Source organism: Bactrocera latifrons, unplaced genomic scaffold, assembly GCF_001853355.1.
Source record: "Bactrocera latifrons isolate USDA-ARS-PBARC rearing strain unplaced genomic scaffold, ASM185335v1 scaffold_47, whole genome shotgun sequence".
NCBI classification, from domain to species: Eukaryota; Metazoa; Arthropoda; class Insecta; order Diptera; family Tephritidae; genus Bactrocera; species Bactrocera latifrons.
This window is the reverse complement of record NW_017537123.1, coordinates 300,017-320,540: the sequence shown is the minus strand read 5'-3', so window position 1 is coordinate 320,540 and position 20,524 is coordinate 300,017. Positions and strand designations below refer to the sequence as shown.

The window sequence follows — 20,524 nt, the reverse complement described above, 5'->3', positions numbered from 1 at the left end:
GGAACAAAAACAAAAATTAATGGTGATAACAATACAAGTGTATACAAAAATGACAGAAGGTGAGAGAATTACTCGGGAAAATATTGAAATGAAATCAATGGTTGGAAAAAAAGGAACCACAAAGATGGCGCATTGCAATGAAAACAAACATTATTCCTCATTTTTCGGGGTTTAGATTTCCTTTTTTTAAAACTTTGTTAACTTTAATCGTTGACTATGAATTGTCCATATGTATGAACACTTATTTCTTAAAAAGTCTTTAATTAGTGGAATTTAAAAGTAATATTGGCATTGATCCTTAGGATACAAGTATACGAGTAATGTGGGGTTTCTTCGTGGCCGCTAAGCTACTCTTTTCAATGTGTAACATATAAAAGCATAATTGACAATGTATACACACATATGAATCTATGTATGTCTGGGTATCTCTAAATTTGAGCGTTTATTTAAGTTAGGGATCGTTTCATTTATTTCTGTTTGTACGTTGGGGTCATAAAACCATGTGCGTAAACAACCCAACTAACCAAAAGTTCAGCACTATTTGAAATAAGAATCAAACTCTTAGCATCGGATAAATTAACGAATTACTCTTATTCTAGAGAGCATGATAAGTATGAACATATACATATGTAGTTCAATTCTCAATTTGTTGCTTTTTACTACCATAATAATTGACTTGTAAGGCGGCAGTTCTGGTTCTTTATGTTTTCATACGGTTAAAGCCGGTATGTTAATCCTTTCCTAAAGGTTGAAATCAATAATGCTATAATAAGACGCAATGTCACATCAGCTCTCTAAATTCAGACTGATCGTGCAAACAGTCTCATTCACATGACTTAACATGATTTCTACATCTTTTTTAATATTGCGAAAATTATTGGAAACAGTTTGGTTAAAACATTGTATACATACATTCTGTTATCATTTTCCTTATCACACATTTCAACGCTAAGAACTGGTGTAAACCTAATTTGTATGTTTATATACATACATATGTATGTAGCCACGACTGCATACATCAGCTATCATAGGCGAGTAGTATACATACATACATATGTATATAATTAATACTTTACAATTTATATATTTGAAATATTGAACCTTTTACGTTACTGTTAATATGGATTAATATGGTTGGACTACTTATGTTTGGTGTAAGCATGGTCGATAAATAGTCGAAAGTGTTTAGTTGTATTACAACTTTTAATTATCATTACACTGGTCCACAGTGATTTTGTTGCCCTATCGATGGTTTGTAAGATTTGTTTTCGTAAATAACCATATTTAGGAAATTATCGACTATCAGCACAAAGCTTTCCAGAACAGTTCTCTTCTGTATCTTCCAATTACCGCTGTATAAATATTCCATCTTTTAGCTTTTTAGAAGCCTGAGAATGGAGTCTTCTTCTTCTTAATTGGCGTAGACACCGCATACGCGATTATAGCCGAGTTAACAACAGCGCGCCAATCGTTTCTTCTTTTCGCTATGTGCACCAATTGGATATTCCATTCGTAGCTGAGAGTGGAGTACGTGTGATCTTTATATCTTTGTTTGCGAGAAAAAGGTGCGCAGAACCCTAATTATGATTGGAAAACTACATTTTTATTGCTTACAAGTAAAGAAGGCTAACTTCGATTGTAACGAGTAGGTTTGGAAATATACATTTTCACCTAAATGTAAGTAAGGAAGGGCTAAGTTCGGGTGTAACCGAACATTTCATACTCTTGCAAATTTCATCTTCTGGTACATACGGTTTATTAATTAGATGTCTGGAGCAAGTTATCACAAGATTTTATTAATTTTAAGCACAAAGCTACATTGTTTTTAGGAAATACGCTCTTTCATTTTCAGTAAGATTTCCTTTATTTTTACAGTGCCGGTGGGAGTCTCCGTAGACACCGCTTACCTGATTATAGCCGCGTTAAAAACAGCGCGCCAGTCGTTTCTTCTTTTCGTTACGTGGCGCCAATTAGATATTCCAAACGAAGCCAGGTCCTTCTCCACTTGGTCCTTCTAACGCAGTAGAGGTCTTCCTCTTCCTCTGCTTCCTCCGGCGGGTATTGCGTCGAATACTTTCAGAGCTGAAGTGTTTTCGTCCATTCGGACAACATGACCTAGCCAGCGCAGCCGCTGTCTTTTAATTCGCTGAACTGTGTCAATGTCGTCATACATATATCTCATATAGCTCATCGTTAGATCGAGTGTGATATTCGGGTAAACGCGCAAAGGACCATAAATCTTTCGCAGAACTTTTCTCTAGAAAACTCGCAACGTCGACTCATCAGTTTTTGTCATCGTCCAGGCCTCTGCACCATATAGCAGGGCGGGAATAATGAGTGACATATAGAATTTGGTTTTTGTTCGTCGAGAGGGCTTTCTTTCTCAATAACCTACTCAGTCCGAAGTAGCACCTGTTGGTAAGAGTTATCCTGCATTGGATTTCCAGGCTGACATTGTTGGTAGTGTTTACGCTGGTTCCWAGATAGACGAAATAATCTACGACTTCAAGTTATGATATCAATATCATCGGCATAAGCCAGCAGCTGTACATTCTTATAAAAGATTGTACCTGCTCGATTAAGTTCTGCAAGTTCGAATTATTTTCTCCAGCAGTATATTGAAGAAGACGCATGGTAGGGAGTCGCCTTGTCTGAAATCTCGTTTGGTATCTGACGGAGCTTTTGGTGTTGCTCAACTTCAGTTTACACAGCCGTATTAGTTTTGCGGGGATACCATTTACAGCACCTTTTCGTGCTTTCGAAAGCATCTTTGAAATCGACGAAGAGGTGGTATGTGTCGATTCTTCTTTCACGGGTCTTTTCCAAGATCTGGCTCTGCCGGCAATCCATCGGCCCCAGCCGCTTTGTTGATCTTCAGGCGGAAAATGCTATTCGAACTTCTTTATGTTCGGGCAATGGAACGTCTGCTCCATCGTCATCCGGTGGAAGTGTTTAAGGGATTTGGCCTTAGCGAATTTTTGGGAAATATGTATATTCACTAAACGTGTTTGAGGACGGGGTCACGCACATTTTTTCAAAATTCTTGTCTCAGGTGTCCCTTGTTACTCCAATCTTACAGTTCTATTTCTTAGTTTAATGTACTTTATAAGTTTTTGTTTAATGGATCAGATTTGGTATTTGATTGACGTACATATAGAATATAAATATGATTATTGTGGGTATTACACCTTTAGTTTCGTTAGTTTTTCGTCGTCCAAATATTTTTATTAAAATCAACATAATTTACTGAAATAATAAAAATGAGGTATACAACTTTGAAACTTAGTAGGGTTGTCATTTGATAATTCCCTTGTATACATTATTCCGCCAATGGTAGTGAAAGAAGACAATCCAGATATCAAAACAAAATTTCATGATCGTATTCATGTCGTCATAATAAGTTAAACCTAACCTACTCCCAACTCAAGACTCTCCCAATGACCAACGAATTAAGTATTACTTCTTGGAAGTACACATTTAAGTTATACCTGTACATGTAATGTAAGTATGTGTACAGCAAAGCATATACAAGCAAAAACAATGGGCAGCATATACATACATATTTATATATGAGATGAAAATGGTGAGGCATTTTGTCAAGAAAAGATGCCACATTTTCGATGGAGGTTATAATAATTAAAATATGAACGAAAAATTAATTACCTTATACTAAATTTGTGTATTTACCTTTGATTTAGTGACAATATTCGACGCCAACTTCACAACTGCAAAATTTCCTTTGCCAATCGTCTTCTCCAGTTCATAATAGCCAACTCGCAGCAGTTTATCTACAGAAATTTTACTTGTCGAGGGAACTTTGTAGTTATCCGATGTTGAGGCTGCCATCGCTGCGTGTGCGTTTGCTATTTGTACTATTAACACCGTCGCCGCCTACACCCCAGTTCCCAAGAACAACTTCAGTGATATAGTATTTCAATGGCTGGGCTTATCGCCTGACAACTGCTGCTCTTGTTCCTCCTATCGAACCACTTTACAACTGTGTGAACGAATATTAAGGCTTGTCGGGGGGAGGAAGCTGGCTAGACCTGCTTCAATACTATTTGTGTGCGTACATTTTTAAGTTTTTGCTGCAGTTTGTTTACCTTGCTCCACACTGCTCATTAGCAATGCTGTGGTCGTACCGATGTGCTCTGACTGTCTCGCATTAGTAAGAGTACTGAGAGTCGTTGTAAGGCCGAGTTCAGAGTGTATATATGTATGGCTTTAATTCACTTGAATGTAGTTGTCCCAACCATGAAGGAATGGAAAGGAAATGTTGGTTTTTGTTAAATAGTGTTGGAAAGTAACTGATGTGCTATGTAGTTGGCGATAGCTTCCTTTCCTTTTTTACAGAACGCGAAGTCAATGCTTTTGGTTTTTGTTTTTGAGTTTGTGTTTGTGTTATTATTACGAATACTGAATATAAAAATATATGTGTATGAAGTTTTGGTATGCGTTAATTCATTAATAATATTAATTTTCCTAAATTGCCACAATCGTCGGGTAAGTGATAAGTTGACTTTGAGCTTGGACTCGACATAGGGTATGTACTCTGTATGAATATTTACATCGCACTTTCTGTTTCTTCCAATGTCTGAATGCGGTTCTACGATTCAGTATTATACGACTGTGCGCCAGCTGTCGATTGCCGACGAACTTGAGGTGACGTATAAGTGGCGTAGGAATTTACGTATGTGCCAATATACCGACCAATAAACAAATCATCTGATGTTTGCTGTTTCTCCGTATGCTCCCGCCACCGGTGAACAATTTCAGCTTTTTGTTGGAAGAGCAAAGTGGTGGGATTCTGGTTATTACTAATTTGTGAAAAACGAGCAACGTTCACTTTATTTTACGAAATTTGCCGATCGTCGCAAACAATAAATGAGTTGCTATATTTTTAAAGAAGGCATATTTATGATATGAGCACAGTGACAGACCATCGAACGAACTGCTGAGCGACTGAACGGCGAACAACCGATTTATCAATAAATCAGAAAATGCGTTACACTCTTATAATGCGTTAGCTGCTGTTGTTTTTGATTTGATGTTGCTTATTGCTGCTCGCGTGATGTCGGTGAGGGCGGTGAGGTTTCTTTTTGTTATTTAGAATCAACAATTAGTCTGCGTTTAGTGCATATCAGGAAGGCAAAGCAGGAAAAACCGAACAAAAGATCATGAGATCGAATAGATGTGTCGCTATTAACTGCTGTTAAAAATAACGAGGATGTCCCTTTATATGCCAAAGAAATCTTCCACACGTTCGCTGAATATACTTTACATGCTAGAAATTTGGGTGACCATTTAAATTTGATTTTTTTTCATACATACATATATCATAAATATCTTTACAATCCAATTGATTGATAATTTACAAATTCGAAAAAATCTGAGCGGAAGTAAAATTAACTGAAGATTGTCCATTACGATGGTTAGGCGAAAAAACACAAACATACGCTAGGGAGTGCTTCGTAAAAGCGTTGAACAATGACTCACCGACTAGTGGGTTTCTTGTTCCTTACGATTTTCGTGTGCTTTATTATATTTACACTTTAATGCCAACTTTGTAATTCTTTTATCACACAGTTGTGGACACGTGTTTCACATTTTACATTTATATGTACATACATACATATGTACTTGTATGTATTTATGTAATTCTAAAAATCAAATTTTTACATATATACATGTATGTACATACATATACGAGGTGTGTTCAAAAAGTATCGCGAATTTTCTGTTTTTTCAAAAATTATTTATTTATTCATGAATATCTATTTTGTCCCCTTCAAAATAATCCCCATAAGATATTATACACTTGTGCCAACGGTTTTTCCAATCTTCGAAGCACTTCAAAAAATAATTTTTTTTATCTTCTTCAGCTCCTCCTTCGATGCCGTCTTTATCTCGTCAAGAGAAGCGTAACGTCGTCCTTTCATGGGCCTCTTCAGTTTAGGGAACAAGAAAAAGTCACAGGGGGCCAGATGTGGGGAATACGGTGGCTGCGGCATCATTAGTGTATTGTGTTTGGCCAAAATCGTGGTGCAAAAGCCAATTTTTGTCACATCTTCTCGGCCTTCTGAAAACATTTTGTACCACCGATAAACGTTGCTTCGGTCCAAGGTAGCTTCTCCGTATGCCACAGTCAACATTCGGAATGCATCCGCGCACTTAATTTCATTTTTCACACAAAATTTCATACAGGTTCTTTTTTGAATAGGTAAAAATCGAAGACGATCCAAAACACGTGCAAGCAAAGCAGCTGTCAACAATTAAATGAACATTTAAACTGGCCGAGCTTGTCGGCATAAGTGAGAGATATGGGTACCAACATAACGCCAAAAAAATTCGAAATTAGACTATACGTAACCCGCGAAAATTAAAAATTCGAGATACTTTTTGAACACACCTCGTATAGTAAGTGTATGTATTTCACCACTTCTTGGCATTTTTTTTTTGAGTTTAGATTTTTGTATTATAAGAATAATTATGTTCAACACAAAATAATGGAATTGATAATACATATTAATCATATTGTTAAAGAGCATTAAGTATGTAAAAGCTCTAAGCAAAGTGAGTGCTATGTGAGCTCAAAATTTACCGATTCATCGTGGCATAAATGAAACTGGAAAGAAATTTCGGGACAACGAAAAGAATTGTAAGGTCAATTATCGAGATGTTGGAAGGCGTTTATAATCTGTACGAGTAAGATCGCTTTTGATCGCAACTGCAAAACCAATTTGGTAAGTTCTGTATTTATATTTAACGAGTCGCTCTCTTGAGACTATGGCGTTACTGTGGCCATTACGGCACATTATTATGACTAAATGTTAATCACATGTAACGGTCACAGGACAAGTAGTCCTTTTGGAGGAGTAATGAAAACTTTTAAAATTAACATTTCAAGTAATACACATTAAACGAACTATTATTGACCAAAAGTATCTTCAAATAGTTATTTGACATAAGCTACTCTTCCAATACGCACTCAGATATGTACATACATATGTGTTATACCAAAAAGTTACCAGTACTTTGAATCTTACTTCAATAGCAAGGTGCCACCTTCCACACTCCGCTATATATCATTCCAATAGCCGTAATTCGTTATAGTTATGTACTGTATGTGTTGTCCAACTGTTTGTTTTTACATTTAAATTCATAGTAATCAGTCATAATTGCTACATACATACATATAAAGCGAAGATCTATACCTACATATATACATACATATCGATTGTTTATTTTATTTTTCTAATCCGATCTGTTTTTATTTGATAAACCGGACTGCCTTTCCCTCCACCTTCTTCTATATTGCTAAAAATAACTGAACTAGCTACTGTGCTCTCTTACGTTCATAGCTAATTAAGAGAACTCAGTTGATTTTTCTCCGTCACCTAGCTGAGCCTGTTATCGTCTTACAACAATAATGACATTCTCTTATTTATTAACATCTATAATAAAGTTATCGTCTAAAACATGTGGCATAGTGTATTATGGGTTTGTTCACCAATTGATCATTTGTAACACCTCAAAATGTAACATACAAGAGAATATGTACATATGTATGTATATATATTAGACTTACATTTCATATCTGACAAATTATTATATTTGACCAAATTTAGCTACGTAGAAAGCAACGTAGTAAACAGGTTAACTTTCGGTTAAGGTACTAAGATTTCGCTTAAAGTTTATATGAGTTTTTTCAAGAACTCTAACCGAAACTCTTGCCTATGGGTGATCGGTCACACCTCTCTTAGGGCGTGAGTTGCAACGAAATATACTGAAAGTATAGGATTTTCGAGTTATTTTCTTTCTGCCACTTGGTTTCACATCTTGTTTTACTAAAGAAGTATAGAACGTAGTATATAGGCATACGTAAGTAAAATTCCGTTGAAATGTTAAGTTTAATAAACATAAATATATGAGAGTCTGTAAAATGGACGAAATCGGTTTGTATATTCTTCTCGGTCTCATACACCAGATATACTGATTTACGACCATCTTTTTAATTGCACTCCAAATATTCGCCAATGAACCAGTACGACGGCCCCGCGCGAATTTGTGCCTTGTTTATTCATTTTCGAACATATTATATTTATATACATATATTATATCTTATCCTACATACATATATAAACATGTATATGATTCGCATACTGATTAGGTCCAAAGTTCCAACCATTTTCCTTAATCTGTATTGATCACATATGTGCATATATCACAGAATTTATTAGGATCAACCCGCGCTCGATTTCGTTAATTTCTATTTCCAACATACATATGTATATCCATATACCAATTCAATATTCTTCCACACTTTTCACTTTTCTCCTTTAGACGAAAGGCTTTCTTGCTCGAAAGTTGTCGCATTTTGTTGCAATGTACATAAGTACATTGAAAACAAATTCACATCAGCGGGTTTAACTCTGTTTGGACGTAAGGCTCCGAAAATCTGCTCTTCACTTATTGCCTAAAAGTCCAGCTCATAAATGCTTTTTAATAACCACCGCCCGTACTTAACAATTACCTATGTATGCATGTATAAATATATGTAGGTATGTAAAATACTAGCGCAATTTGCCTCTATTGTCGGTGAGATGAATGTGTGGCTATGTGTCCACAGTGAGTTCTCATTCCACCTTGGATCAGACGCGAAGAAAATTTAATAAAGTGGAATTGGTGAAAAGGAGAAGAGCGAGTTATTTGTCAAACGAAGAAATATCTGAAAGCTGGCAGACAAGAAAGGCTCCAAAAATGTTTGCAGCGACGCTAGGTTTGTTAATTAAAGTTTAAAGCGGAATTAATTTAAGAATAATTTAAGAAAAACGTCTAGACTTTGCTATACTGAGATATCAGTCAATCGAAAACGGTGGGTTTTGTGAACTGTTATGTGATTGTTAGTTAATAAAACTAAATATGGTAAATATTCAACATAGTGAAAAAAAGTACTGAAAATATATTATAGCTGAGAAAGTGAATTCGTTTGAAGGCGGAATGTATGTATAAATTGTAAATTTCCCTTAAGATCAAAAGGATTGAGAAAACGTTAGTAGGAAAATAAGTTGCAGTTCGTCAGCAAATTAACAAATTCCATTCCAATAACAAATGCATGATCATCATGCCATTAAATGATTGATATGTCACCTATGTAGGCACATATGTACATAAACATATGCACTTACATTATTTGTAAAATTAATTTTGTATACACACCACAATGCTTAGAAATATAAAAAGTCCATTGCCAAGAGCAGCCTGCTGTCAGCTAATCGCTCGTCTGATAAAGAAGTTATAGTGCAATTTTCAATACAAAAATGGTCGAATGTAAGTGCTCAACAGACAATTTTTTCTAATTAAGCGTTTTGAATTCAAAGTTAAATGTATGTAGAGTACATATGTATATGTATGTAAAATTCCACACAAACAGCGAATTGAACGTGTGATGAAGGCAACATGCATTGGAATTGACGAAACGGTCATACACTTGCGAGAGCAGCAGTGATGCCGATGGCTGTGACTGCAACGAGGTACTGTATCCAGTTAAACCTATGTATTAGAAGTTCATTCACAAAATCTTCATACAACTACAATGACCTGGCAACCTGGTAGTGGGAATGAGTCCAAAAACATACATATTTTAAGCGTGCTAATAATAAACGAATCTTTTTACAATTCTTAACATCATTTCATTTTTAACTGAGCTTTTTTATTCATATAGATTTTGCGGCATGACAATAAACTTTACTCTTTACTACCTTTGGCTGGAGTAAAGGTACATATGTATGTGCACTTTTCACTTTATTTCGGCAGGTCACCACATTTGTTTCTGAAAATTTGAAAGCGAATTAACTTTCCACAAGAAAATTGCATGTTATGGAAACAATTATCACAATAATACCATTTTGCTTTGCTTAACGACTATAAATGTACGTATGAACATTTGTTGATACATATAAACTGTATCATTTATGGATATACTCGTGCGGATTAGTATGTAAGTGTGGGTTTTAGTTTTGCGTTTTGTATTTGTGCCAATGCAGATAGAGGAGGTCACGTCGCAGCCGACGAGAGTGATACACGCTCACAATTCAGACGTCGAAAAGCAACTGAGGAGTCTCCAACAGACCTCTCTGTTGGCGCACTAGTATGGTGCTCCCTTCGGTAAACAGACACCGACGAGACGGCCAATACATATGTATGTATGTAAAAATCTATACGTATATATGTACCTATATATATGTAAGGCTATGCGAACGGGCGGAGGCGACGATGACTACGATGATATTGGGAAAGACGGCGGAGGCGAATATATCTAATTGTACATATGGAGTATATATATTATGTACATATACATAGATGGCTGAAGACAACGACAACCAAACAAACCAGCAAAAAAAAAAAAAATAATAATAATAACAACTGTAATCACTTTAATACGAGGTAGCAACAACAACATAAGAAAAATGAGAGCGACGACTTCGGCGATGACTTTGGACGATTATCGTCACTGTGCTATTGCTGTCGACATTTACAGTACAAGCTTGAGTAGTTTGGAGCGGAGGTGGCAAGAACGGCAGATAATGAGGAGATGGATAATATGGTTGAGAATGAATGCGATGTTGGCGCAGTTTGGAAAGGGAAACTCTGAGGCAATATGTGGCGAACGATGCGGTGTACGCGTGGTCACCGTTATCATTACGGATACTTTACAGATTGAGCAGTTTCTAAACCGACTGTTCTTGTCACAAACTCCAATCACTCAGTACCCACGGGCGTACTTAGCGCATCGGTATCTCCATCGGTCTGCCTACTTGCTCGACTGGTTCACCTTTACATAGATATTTACATACAAATACACATCTGCATGTATCTTCTCTCCTCCTGTCTACGTAATTTTTCATTATTTATATATTTATAAGAGTTTCATAGTTTACTTCTTTTCTTTAATACATGGACCGCTGTTATTGTATCTGCCCTCGGTTGCATAGTTTGTGCTGTTTTTACATTTTTCCATTTACTGTATTTCCTGCATTATTTACTTAGAATACATATTTCCTTGCAATTTCCAACCACAAATTTATTATTTTTGACATCGCACTTTTTTCTCTTTAATACACTCTCACAATCTGCATATAATATATGTATAACACTTCAATATCCACCAACACTTATGTACTTTAAAATGTGATATATGCACATGTACACGATAATATACTATAGATACTATATTGGTTCACCAGGAACCCTAGTTTTTAGTACGGCGACAAGTTTTGAGATTAAGATCTTTACGTACACATACTTAATTTATTACATTTAATTTTAATTTGTAAATAATCCTTCAGTAGTTATATTTGAATTAAAATAAAATATTTTCCCCGTCGAATTATTTTGTACACAGACCGATACCGATACCGATGCGACAGCGAACGATACAATACGAGAGATTGACACTAAGTGAGATAGATAGGAGCGGAGCGCTTACACATTGCATGCCATTGTACTTAGCGCAGCTGTCAAAATGGAAAAGGCGAAAAGGGAGTAAAGAAGCAGCACTGTTACCTACACGGTTGCACGGATTGTACCAATCCAATTGGATTTAATTAGTAACTGACTAGGTCTTGACGAGCAGGTCTTGACGAGCAGCGGATATCACAATGTATTGTTGTATGCATTCTCTCCTAGAAGGCACTTTCATTGCATATACATGTGTATAAATAAATGTATGTGTGTTCTTAATTTTAAAGCATTACGGAGTTAATGCTGTTACACTTAGCTTCATTATTAAATTGTCCTTAGCATTAACCACATATATGAACACACCCTCTTATCAATATAATAAGGAAACAAAATTTACGTGTACATCAAACATACATACATTTGTATGTATTTCTGTTGCAGTTGGCTCTCTCCCGTTGTGTAATTATCCCAGAGTGCTTTGACGTCACGCGCTCCAACGTGAAATTAGTAATTCATACAAGTATTATATACATGTGTATGTATGTACATATGGATTTACATACTGTTGGGTCTGCATATCTAGTGCATCGATATTTAACTAATTTTGGTATTTTTTGGATATACTTATGCCTTGAAGAATAGTGTCTATTATATAAGTCTAGTACTTATTATTTATGCAGTAGCAACATCATATGTAGGTATTTTATTTGCTTTGAAGCAGTGTTTTCAAATATACAATTTTAAATTTACCAATCTTCAATAGTAAGGGTTGATTTTTCCGAAGAAATGGTAAAAATATACTTAATAATCTTAAGTACACAATTTAATATTGTTTATTTCTATTTGCTGTTGTTGTTTATATTTGTTCAATCTTCGTTAGATCTCTTTCATCTATATTTAATATTCATAAGTAAATGGTTTGTTGGGTTGTTGGTAGTCTCTATTTACAGCATATGTAGATTCTACACAAAAGCAGTTGAGACAAATAATTTATTTTAGCATACTTTCAGGCTATATACTTGATATGATCTCCGGTTATAAACTTCCGGAAGAGGAAATATTACATATCATACCACGGGCTCATATTTGTTACTAAGTTACTTAAATACATACTCATATATTCTTGCCGTTTTTATTTTTAAGACAAGTTGTATTCCAGTGAATCGGGTGCATAATTTTGTGAAATTTACAAGGCGAATGCGATTCAAAAACTCTAAAAATAATTTGAAATTGTCCATTTTGGATTTATACTCTTAAATTTTTTTAAATTTTAGTGTACTGAATTAAACAATCTTTCATCGAATACACAATTATTAAATTAAAACCCTTCTACCCATCCATTAAAATAAGCCGATATTTATTATTTCTCTTAAATGTAACTTTATCAAATTTAATAACTTAATTCTATAAATTTCTCAGAACTGCTCAAGCACTTTTCTTTAAATTTTCTAAGCTTAGCATGCAATATCAGTCCAAACATGTTTGCACATCAATACCGCGAAAAATTTAAAAAATGTGGCATGTCACATACTAACACGTTGGCGATTGAATTACGTCACGGACATTATTTGTTCGTTTTTTCAAAACATCGAATTTGTATCTGCCGCATTTCCGCGCTCTTGAAAATACGCCGACTCAATTTTTTGCTATTTTAATTTAGTTGGGATATTCGACGTGCTGAGAAGATTTCCATTCATGCATTGTGATATGCGAACCTACCCAGGCGTACTGGTTGTTTCATTCAATATTCGAAAAACTTGTTGTACTTGCAGTATGCAATGGTTCGTACATATGAACGACAAATTGTTTAGTTTTGCTTATATACTTTCTGTTTAACTAATTTACTCATTTGGTCTACAGTATACATTAACGGCTTTTTGCTCAATGCATGTTCGCATTTATTTTTTTTTTGTTTTGTTCACACATACGTATTTACATATGTACGCCCAGGCTCTCTTCATTGACGCACGTGGGCGCTGCGCACTAAAATGACTTATGCCGACAAGTGGACCAAATTGTCGGGGAGCTAGCTAATGTGGGCACGGTCGATAATACGCTCCGAAATCGGAACACCATCCGAGCTGGAGTTAACGTTCATTCGTGTGCAAATCTCGCATTTGTGAGATGCAGTCGGAGTAGCCATTCAGTTCGCACGAAGCCAACACAGCATCGTAACTAATACATTTCATTGATTCTCTTCTTTAACCTTTCGTTTCGCCTACGTTACCGTTGGCTGCTGTGTGCGTCTCCTTCATTCAATCCATTTTACGTAAGAACTCTATGATTTTACCTATAAACAGGAAGTTCGGCATTCGCCTAAGAGAATAGTACATAAGTTGTTGAATGGGTGTTTGTAAAATTCGTGAATATACATGCACTAACATATGTATAATATACATGTATATATAGTGTTAAATAAATAAAGCCTCCCACACATTTTTGACTTCTTCATTCACTGTTCGGAAAGCTTTCCGCTTACTTTTCCCCATTTGCGTCATCATCGCATTTATTGAGCTTTTATGAATGAATTTTTTTGCAAAAATCGTTGCTGATGTTCTTATGGTATATACCCTTGTTTCTCTTTGTTCATATTGCTATATGGATTATTAACGACCGCTTTTTATTTCTTCCCTAAGGAGATCTTTCAAAAAAAGGAGATGATGATGTCAATAGAGAAGTAATTTTAGGCGTAAAAGTTAGTTGGTGAAAGACAAGGTAACTTGATTCCGGTTTAAGAGAGTTAAGTTTGGACTGATTGCCTAAATACCACACATTACTGTTAGATGCTAGATACGTATATATTTTACAATTGTAAGACTGTATTTATACATATTTTAATAAATAATTAGAATCAATAGGCAGAAACTTACAAAGATACTTTACTCGAAGAATTACCGATTCAAACGCTAACGCTTAACCGATGCGCAAATATGCAGGTACTGGCACATATGAATGCACATAAGTCATACAAACAAAAATAAAAACAATGCGAAACCTCTGGAAACAAATATGTGGCTACAATAATGGGCTAAACATTTCCAGATGCCCCTGCTGCTATAGACATTGTCTAATGAAGGAAACAGGAAGCGATAGTAATATTGTTTTGCGGTGTATTTGTGCAACACCGAATTTGTACCTGCATGAGTTTCACATCTACATAGGCATATATACGAACAATTGTATTTTGCCACATGCTGCTTCATACGTGTAATACAAAAATTATTATCGGATCTTTAAGTAACACATGCACACGACAGGCGACGTGCGGGCAACAAAAGAAAGAGGAAGGACATAGAAATTACACCAACCTACCATTCAAATTGCCCCAGTCATTACTACATTTGCTGTCCATTGAAGGATTTGTTTGGGCAAATGTACGTACATATGTATATATAAGTATTTTTTTATACATAACCGTGTGTATCCTGAATGTTTCAAAGCTGCATATGGGAATTCATACTTTACATTTTACATTTAGAGTATTTGCATTCTTTTTATTGGAAATTAAAAAATAAATAATTATTGTAGGTAATTTGTGAGTATAAATATTGAAATGTCAATATTGAATATACACATACATACATACTTACTATTCGTCGTTTCCAACTTACTTTCAGGTCACATTGTCTGCGGCATTGCTGCTTCGAACAACTGATAAATATACTGCCGCGACTTTTTACTTTTTACTTCTTTTGCATTTACATTTACTGATACCTTACTTCCGGATTACGCACAGAGGTAGGAAGAGAATGGGACCTAACCGGACAAGCGGTAAATTCATACGAATTTGTTGCATACAATTGGCTTAGCATATGTTTATACTATATACATATATAGATTAATTCCGTTCTATCTACAAATATATGTGTGTATATTCTTAGCGTCTTGGGTACGTACACAGATGTATTTGATCTGCCGTTATTACTTCTGTAATCTGTTATGTTCATTGACTCTTTTTTTTTCATTTTGCCCGCTGAGCAGGACATCCTCTTCCTTGTTTTTGTTGTTTGCTACCATGCATTCATTTGCCGCTCTTGCCACATATCAATTGGTTGCTTTGTTTGCGTGTTTATGCGTTTTGGCAGATTCTCATTCATTTTTGCTGCTCTGCACGAGCATTCCACTTCGAATTTTTGCTTGGATCCATTTTATTGATGTGTGCATGTTCACCATAAATGAGCTTGCAATTTCAATGTGGATTTATTTGTATTTAATACTTGGCAGGATATCAATTGTTCAAATTGACCGATTTGAGGACACGTTTTGTTTGCGTTTTCGTCAGCTTATTCTAGTGCAAGATAGTTTACTAACCCCTAACAAACATGCACACATATAAAAATACCAAAGCTATGTAAGCATGCTTATAAGTATATTTATATTTACTATACAAATTTGTAAATAATTATTCGTCCGATTTAAGAGCTATTAAGTATTTTATGATGTTATGATTATAACCAAAGTGGTTTCAGCGAAGCTCCCTTCATCGGTATATCGGTCAAACGTCCACAATATGTATGTATAGTATTTATATGTTTGCCGAATTAATTTGTTTTCTGGGAGGCCGCTCCAACTTTTTTTGTTTCATTAACGGCACAATGAAAGACCGTAATAAAGGCAATCCTAAATTACCGGAACGATCAACTTGTTGCTGCGTGTATCGTATGTCTAAAACAGAGAACGTCTATCAATGTATTCAATTGCACATGTATTCATTAATATGCACAAAAAGGGTTCATACGAATTCACATGCTTGCATATAAACGTATAAAAATATAAGCAAAAGAGCGAACATTTCTACGTCTGTTAGAGCAATATATAGTTTTGAGCATACTTTTATTTCACGCTCAGCTCTGTTCAAACGAAAATGTTAAAATTTCTCCTGCCGAGCTGGCAGTGATGAAACTGGCTCATCTCGACCGAGTTAGCCAAAAATATTTTTGCGATCTCCGCGCCGTGAACCTTCTCTATGATAAACGTTCTCTGTCTTATGTATAGGTCGTTCTATTTAAGCAATACATACATACATAGATAAAAACAGTGGTCTGGCTAGTTGGTCTTGCCGTTGGTACTAACGGGTGATCCAAGTAGAAGTACTTTTTCACATGAATCGACAGCCGTCTTTTTATTTTTGTTTAGTACTGTTTGGCATTTCATCACGGAAAGTCTTATACCTGAACAACGTTTACAAATCTTTCAACTTTATTACGAAAATTCTCGTTTTGCAAAGAATCTGTTTCGCGCGTTTCTCTTAACATGTGGTCAAAATAATCGGCCTACTGAGCGTACTATTCGCAATATCAACATCTAGCAATCCCAGCAATCATTATTGGATAATATTCGACCGAATGGATCACGTCGAAATGAATCACCCTTTAGTTGGAAAGTACTTAGAAAATATTGATATCACCACATATTATAATCGTAAGTGAATGAAAAAACGGTTGGGAAAATGATGAAAAGATCGCTAGTTTTCTCAGCTTTCGACTGATGGTGATGTATAAAGCGGATGACGTACCGTGTGGCTTGATCTACAAGTGTTGGCTGGCATAAAATTGTGGCGTGGAATAGTAATTGTGCCACGCAGCCCGAATATAAACAATTCGAAAGCAGTTGCATGAAAACATGTGTTGCAGTGTGCAGCGAAAGCAAATGTATGTAATATGTGCATACAACAATATGTGTGCTGAAGAATATGATCTTTATGCAATATTGTCATTCGATATTCGGCGTATGTACATACACACATGTATATGACGTTAGCTTTTGCTTTGTCCCATATTCTTTATGTGGCATAATGCGATAAATGCGGCTTGTAATGGTGGTTACTTCCGCCGCAGCTTTATTAGAATTTACTCTGAGCTGTGTTCCCTTTTCGTGTATTTACAACAGTATCCACACTGTTGTAACTCCCTATCGACTCTTCAATCTACTATTGGACTAAACAATTCGATCTGCAGTCCTTAATCGAAAAGGTAACATCTTCTACAAGAGTGTACAACAACTGGCGTACGCAGATGACATCGTTATCTTTAGCCATAACAACCGCACAGTTAGTTCTGATTTCTTCAGTTTGGACAAAGAAGCGAAACAGATCTGGTAGTGAACGCTGGCAAGACGAAATACTTATCTCCTGACAACAAACAAACAGTCGTCGCATTCGTGAGTTGGCTCCCACGTCACAACAACGCCAGTCATAACAGCGCCAGCCTCGACATACAACGCAGAATAGCTCTTGCGAACAGATGCTACTTCGGACTATGTAGGCAAGTGAGAAAAAATGTCCTCTCTCTACGAACAAAGACCAAATTCTACATGTCACTTATCATAACCGTCCTGGTGCTGAGACATTGACGATGACAACATCTAATAAGTCGGCGTTACGAGTTTTCGCGAGAAAGGCTTTGCGGAAGATATTATATATGGCCGCATAGGCAACGGCGAATACTGCAGTCTATGGAATGTTGAGCTGAACGAGATATACGTACGACGCCATTGACATATGTAGTTCAGCAAATTATTATTATTATTTCTTTTTATGTTGACCTTATAATGAAAACTATTAGGAGGTTTTCAATAACAAAATTCAAAATACCAAAGTTAAAGTAAGAAGACTTTATGTTCGTGAAAGTCTCTACTTTGTAATGGTACATACCATATATGCATTACTATGGTAAACTTTCTCCGAAAACGCAAAAAAAGAAAAGTACTTGATTTAGATCGTTCAGATCGTATGACAGCTTTATGATATAGCGGTCTAGTATCGGCAATTGTGACTATTGAGCAGCTTCTTGTATTAAATTTTAGATCGATATCTCAAACACTGAGGGCATATATAGACAGGCGGATATTGCTAAACAATCAAGCTGATTGTTTATATACTTATGTATACTTGGTTTCCTTCTGAGAGTCACTAACTTCGTGGTAAAATTAATATACCCTGCTCATGCTATAACAAATATGCAGCTCTCAAATTTTATGTTTAACAATATCTTGAAAGTTCGGTTGTGCATAGCCCCTTATACGTGTATTATTGCTATTCATCCCCCTGTGTCTGTCAATAATTGAAATCACTGGCGCTGCGCTTGCACTGCCTGTCATAACAATTTCCATTATTGGAGTGTGCTCAAGAAATTTTCTAAGATAATCTGTATCGTATGTGTACATACATGTGCATTTGTATATTTAATAGCGAACGCATGCTTAGAATATTTTTGAGAGGAAGTCACATCTGACGAAGAACGGTAAGCTCACAAATATTTATTATTCTCTTATTTGTTTTTACAATTGACATGACTTTCGAGACTTTTATACAAATAAAAAAATTTTCCATATAAGGACTTCAACTTAATCGTTCAGAGCAATATCTCAAAACCTGACGTGTTGGCGTATAAACAGATAGCTAGCCCACCCATCACCCATGGTCACGCATCTTGAAATCCAGCATTTATTATAGGACAATATTCGAGTGTATACGGAGACCGTGGAATCCCGCGTGTCATTCGCAAGTTACCAGTCGAAATTCTCGAACGAGTCATCGGAAAAGGGACTCAATGGACGGACCATCAGAGAGGTAGCGGCCAACATTTGAAAGAGATAATCTTCACAAAATAAATGTCACGCAATGTTTCTTCGAATGATAATAAACATTCCCCATTAAATTTGAAGTTTATGTATTTCTTCCTTAAAAAAGTAGGAAACCACGTAATGGATCACCCTTTATTAAGTCCTTGGTTCTACCCCTGTCATATTTGAGCCATATCTGCATTGTTATCTTTCAACTTTTTATTTATATCTATCTGCTTTGAGCTGTTTGCTCAAAATAAAAATAAAATATATAGTAATTTACTTACCAAAATGAGGCCTGATTGATCTGCTGAATTTGCAAGTGGTTGAGGTTGTACCTCCATTGCGGTTTGTTGACAATCAGGGAAGTGCATTTTCATGAGTTCCTAGTCCAAGCGTCACCCGTCGTCTATGAATAGGATATATTGATGTATTCCTTAGAAAATATCTTAATCAATCTGTCGGATCCTTTACAGCTTTCTATTAAAGGGCAGAAAGACTGCCCTTAGAAAATATCTTACGCAATCTGTCTGATTCTTTATAGCTTTCTATTGATGGGCAGAAAGATTGCCATGCATTCCTGTCTGCTTTTTTGTATTGCTTCAAGAGATCTTTGTAGGGTTGCCAAATTTTGGTCCTACAACGATAATTGTAAAATCGTCTTGATGTCTGATGTCTTAATGTCAACGTTCCAAGAAGGAGGCGACTTTCTCTTCTTGATAACCGTTAATGATGTAGATTGGTTAAAAAAGGTGGTTTTGGTAATTTTATTAATGTTCTTCTAGGGTCTCGATATTGCAGGGGAGTGCTGAAGACGATCAAGAAGTGATCCGACATGAATGGTTCCTTGGACACTCTCCAGTCATCCGTTTCAGTTAACAGCGAAGTGAAGCATAATCATTCTGCAATGAAACTACTTTACCACTAATATGAACCGGACGTAAGTAATCGCTTTCATTTTATTTAGAATTTTGATTGGGTGTTATGTAACTGTATTTAATTTATTTCAATCGTCTATCATCCATATAATGTTGCTTTGACTAGTTCGATTGGTTGGTTATTCTCTATGGGGTATGTTTATAGCACAGCCATTTGTAGGTTAATTCGCAGCTGCTGTGCATAATTAATGTGAGGAACAAAATGCTCGCGACAGACTGCAGTAGCACGACAGTGAACTGAAAATGGCGTTCTGAATCCTACTACATGAACGTTTGTGAGAGGACAGCAACATAACAATTGCCGGCATGTACACAAAACAAAGCAGTTGTTCATTTTGCATGTACACAATTTCGTTGTGGCCATACTAATACCGTGCACTTCAATGAAATTTTAATATTTTGTTCAAAGTGAAATGTTTAAGCAAAAAATAAGTAAATAGGTAAATTTATTGGGTTTAAATTGTCAATTGTTATTACAAATGATGTAACAGAGCTATTTTATGCTTTTATTTGTAAAATAACGTCAGGTTTGTTAGAGCTTTGAGTAATTTTACATATTA

At 35.7% G+C, this 20,524-nt stretch overlaps 1 protein-coding gene across 6 annotated transcripts in view; it reads right to left on the bottom strand.

Annotated features, from left to right (window-relative positions):
* The window catches only part of LOC108973260, a 30,991-nt gene extending 19,550 nt beyond the window's left edge, over nucleotides 1-11,441 (bottom strand). The window contains exons 1-2 of one of the 6 annotated variants that reach the window (XM_018940381.1): nucleotides 9,762-11,441; nucleotides 3,688-5,284 (exon numbers count right to left, since the gene is read on the bottom strand). In XM_018940381.1, the coding sequence (XP_018795926.1) occupies nucleotides 3,688-3,846 (159 nt within the window). In that variant the 5' untranslated portion in view covers nucleotides 3,847-5,284; nucleotides 9,762-11,441. Of the gene's footprint in view, nucleotides 1-3,687; nucleotides 5,285-7,046; nucleotides 7,213-9,761 lie in introns of those variants that run through there. The other 5 variants (XM_018940382.1, XM_018940383.1, XM_018940385.1 and 2 more) reach the window with 5 other exon arrangements.
* Between the last annotated feature and the right edge of the window lie 9,083 nt (nucleotides 11,442-20,524).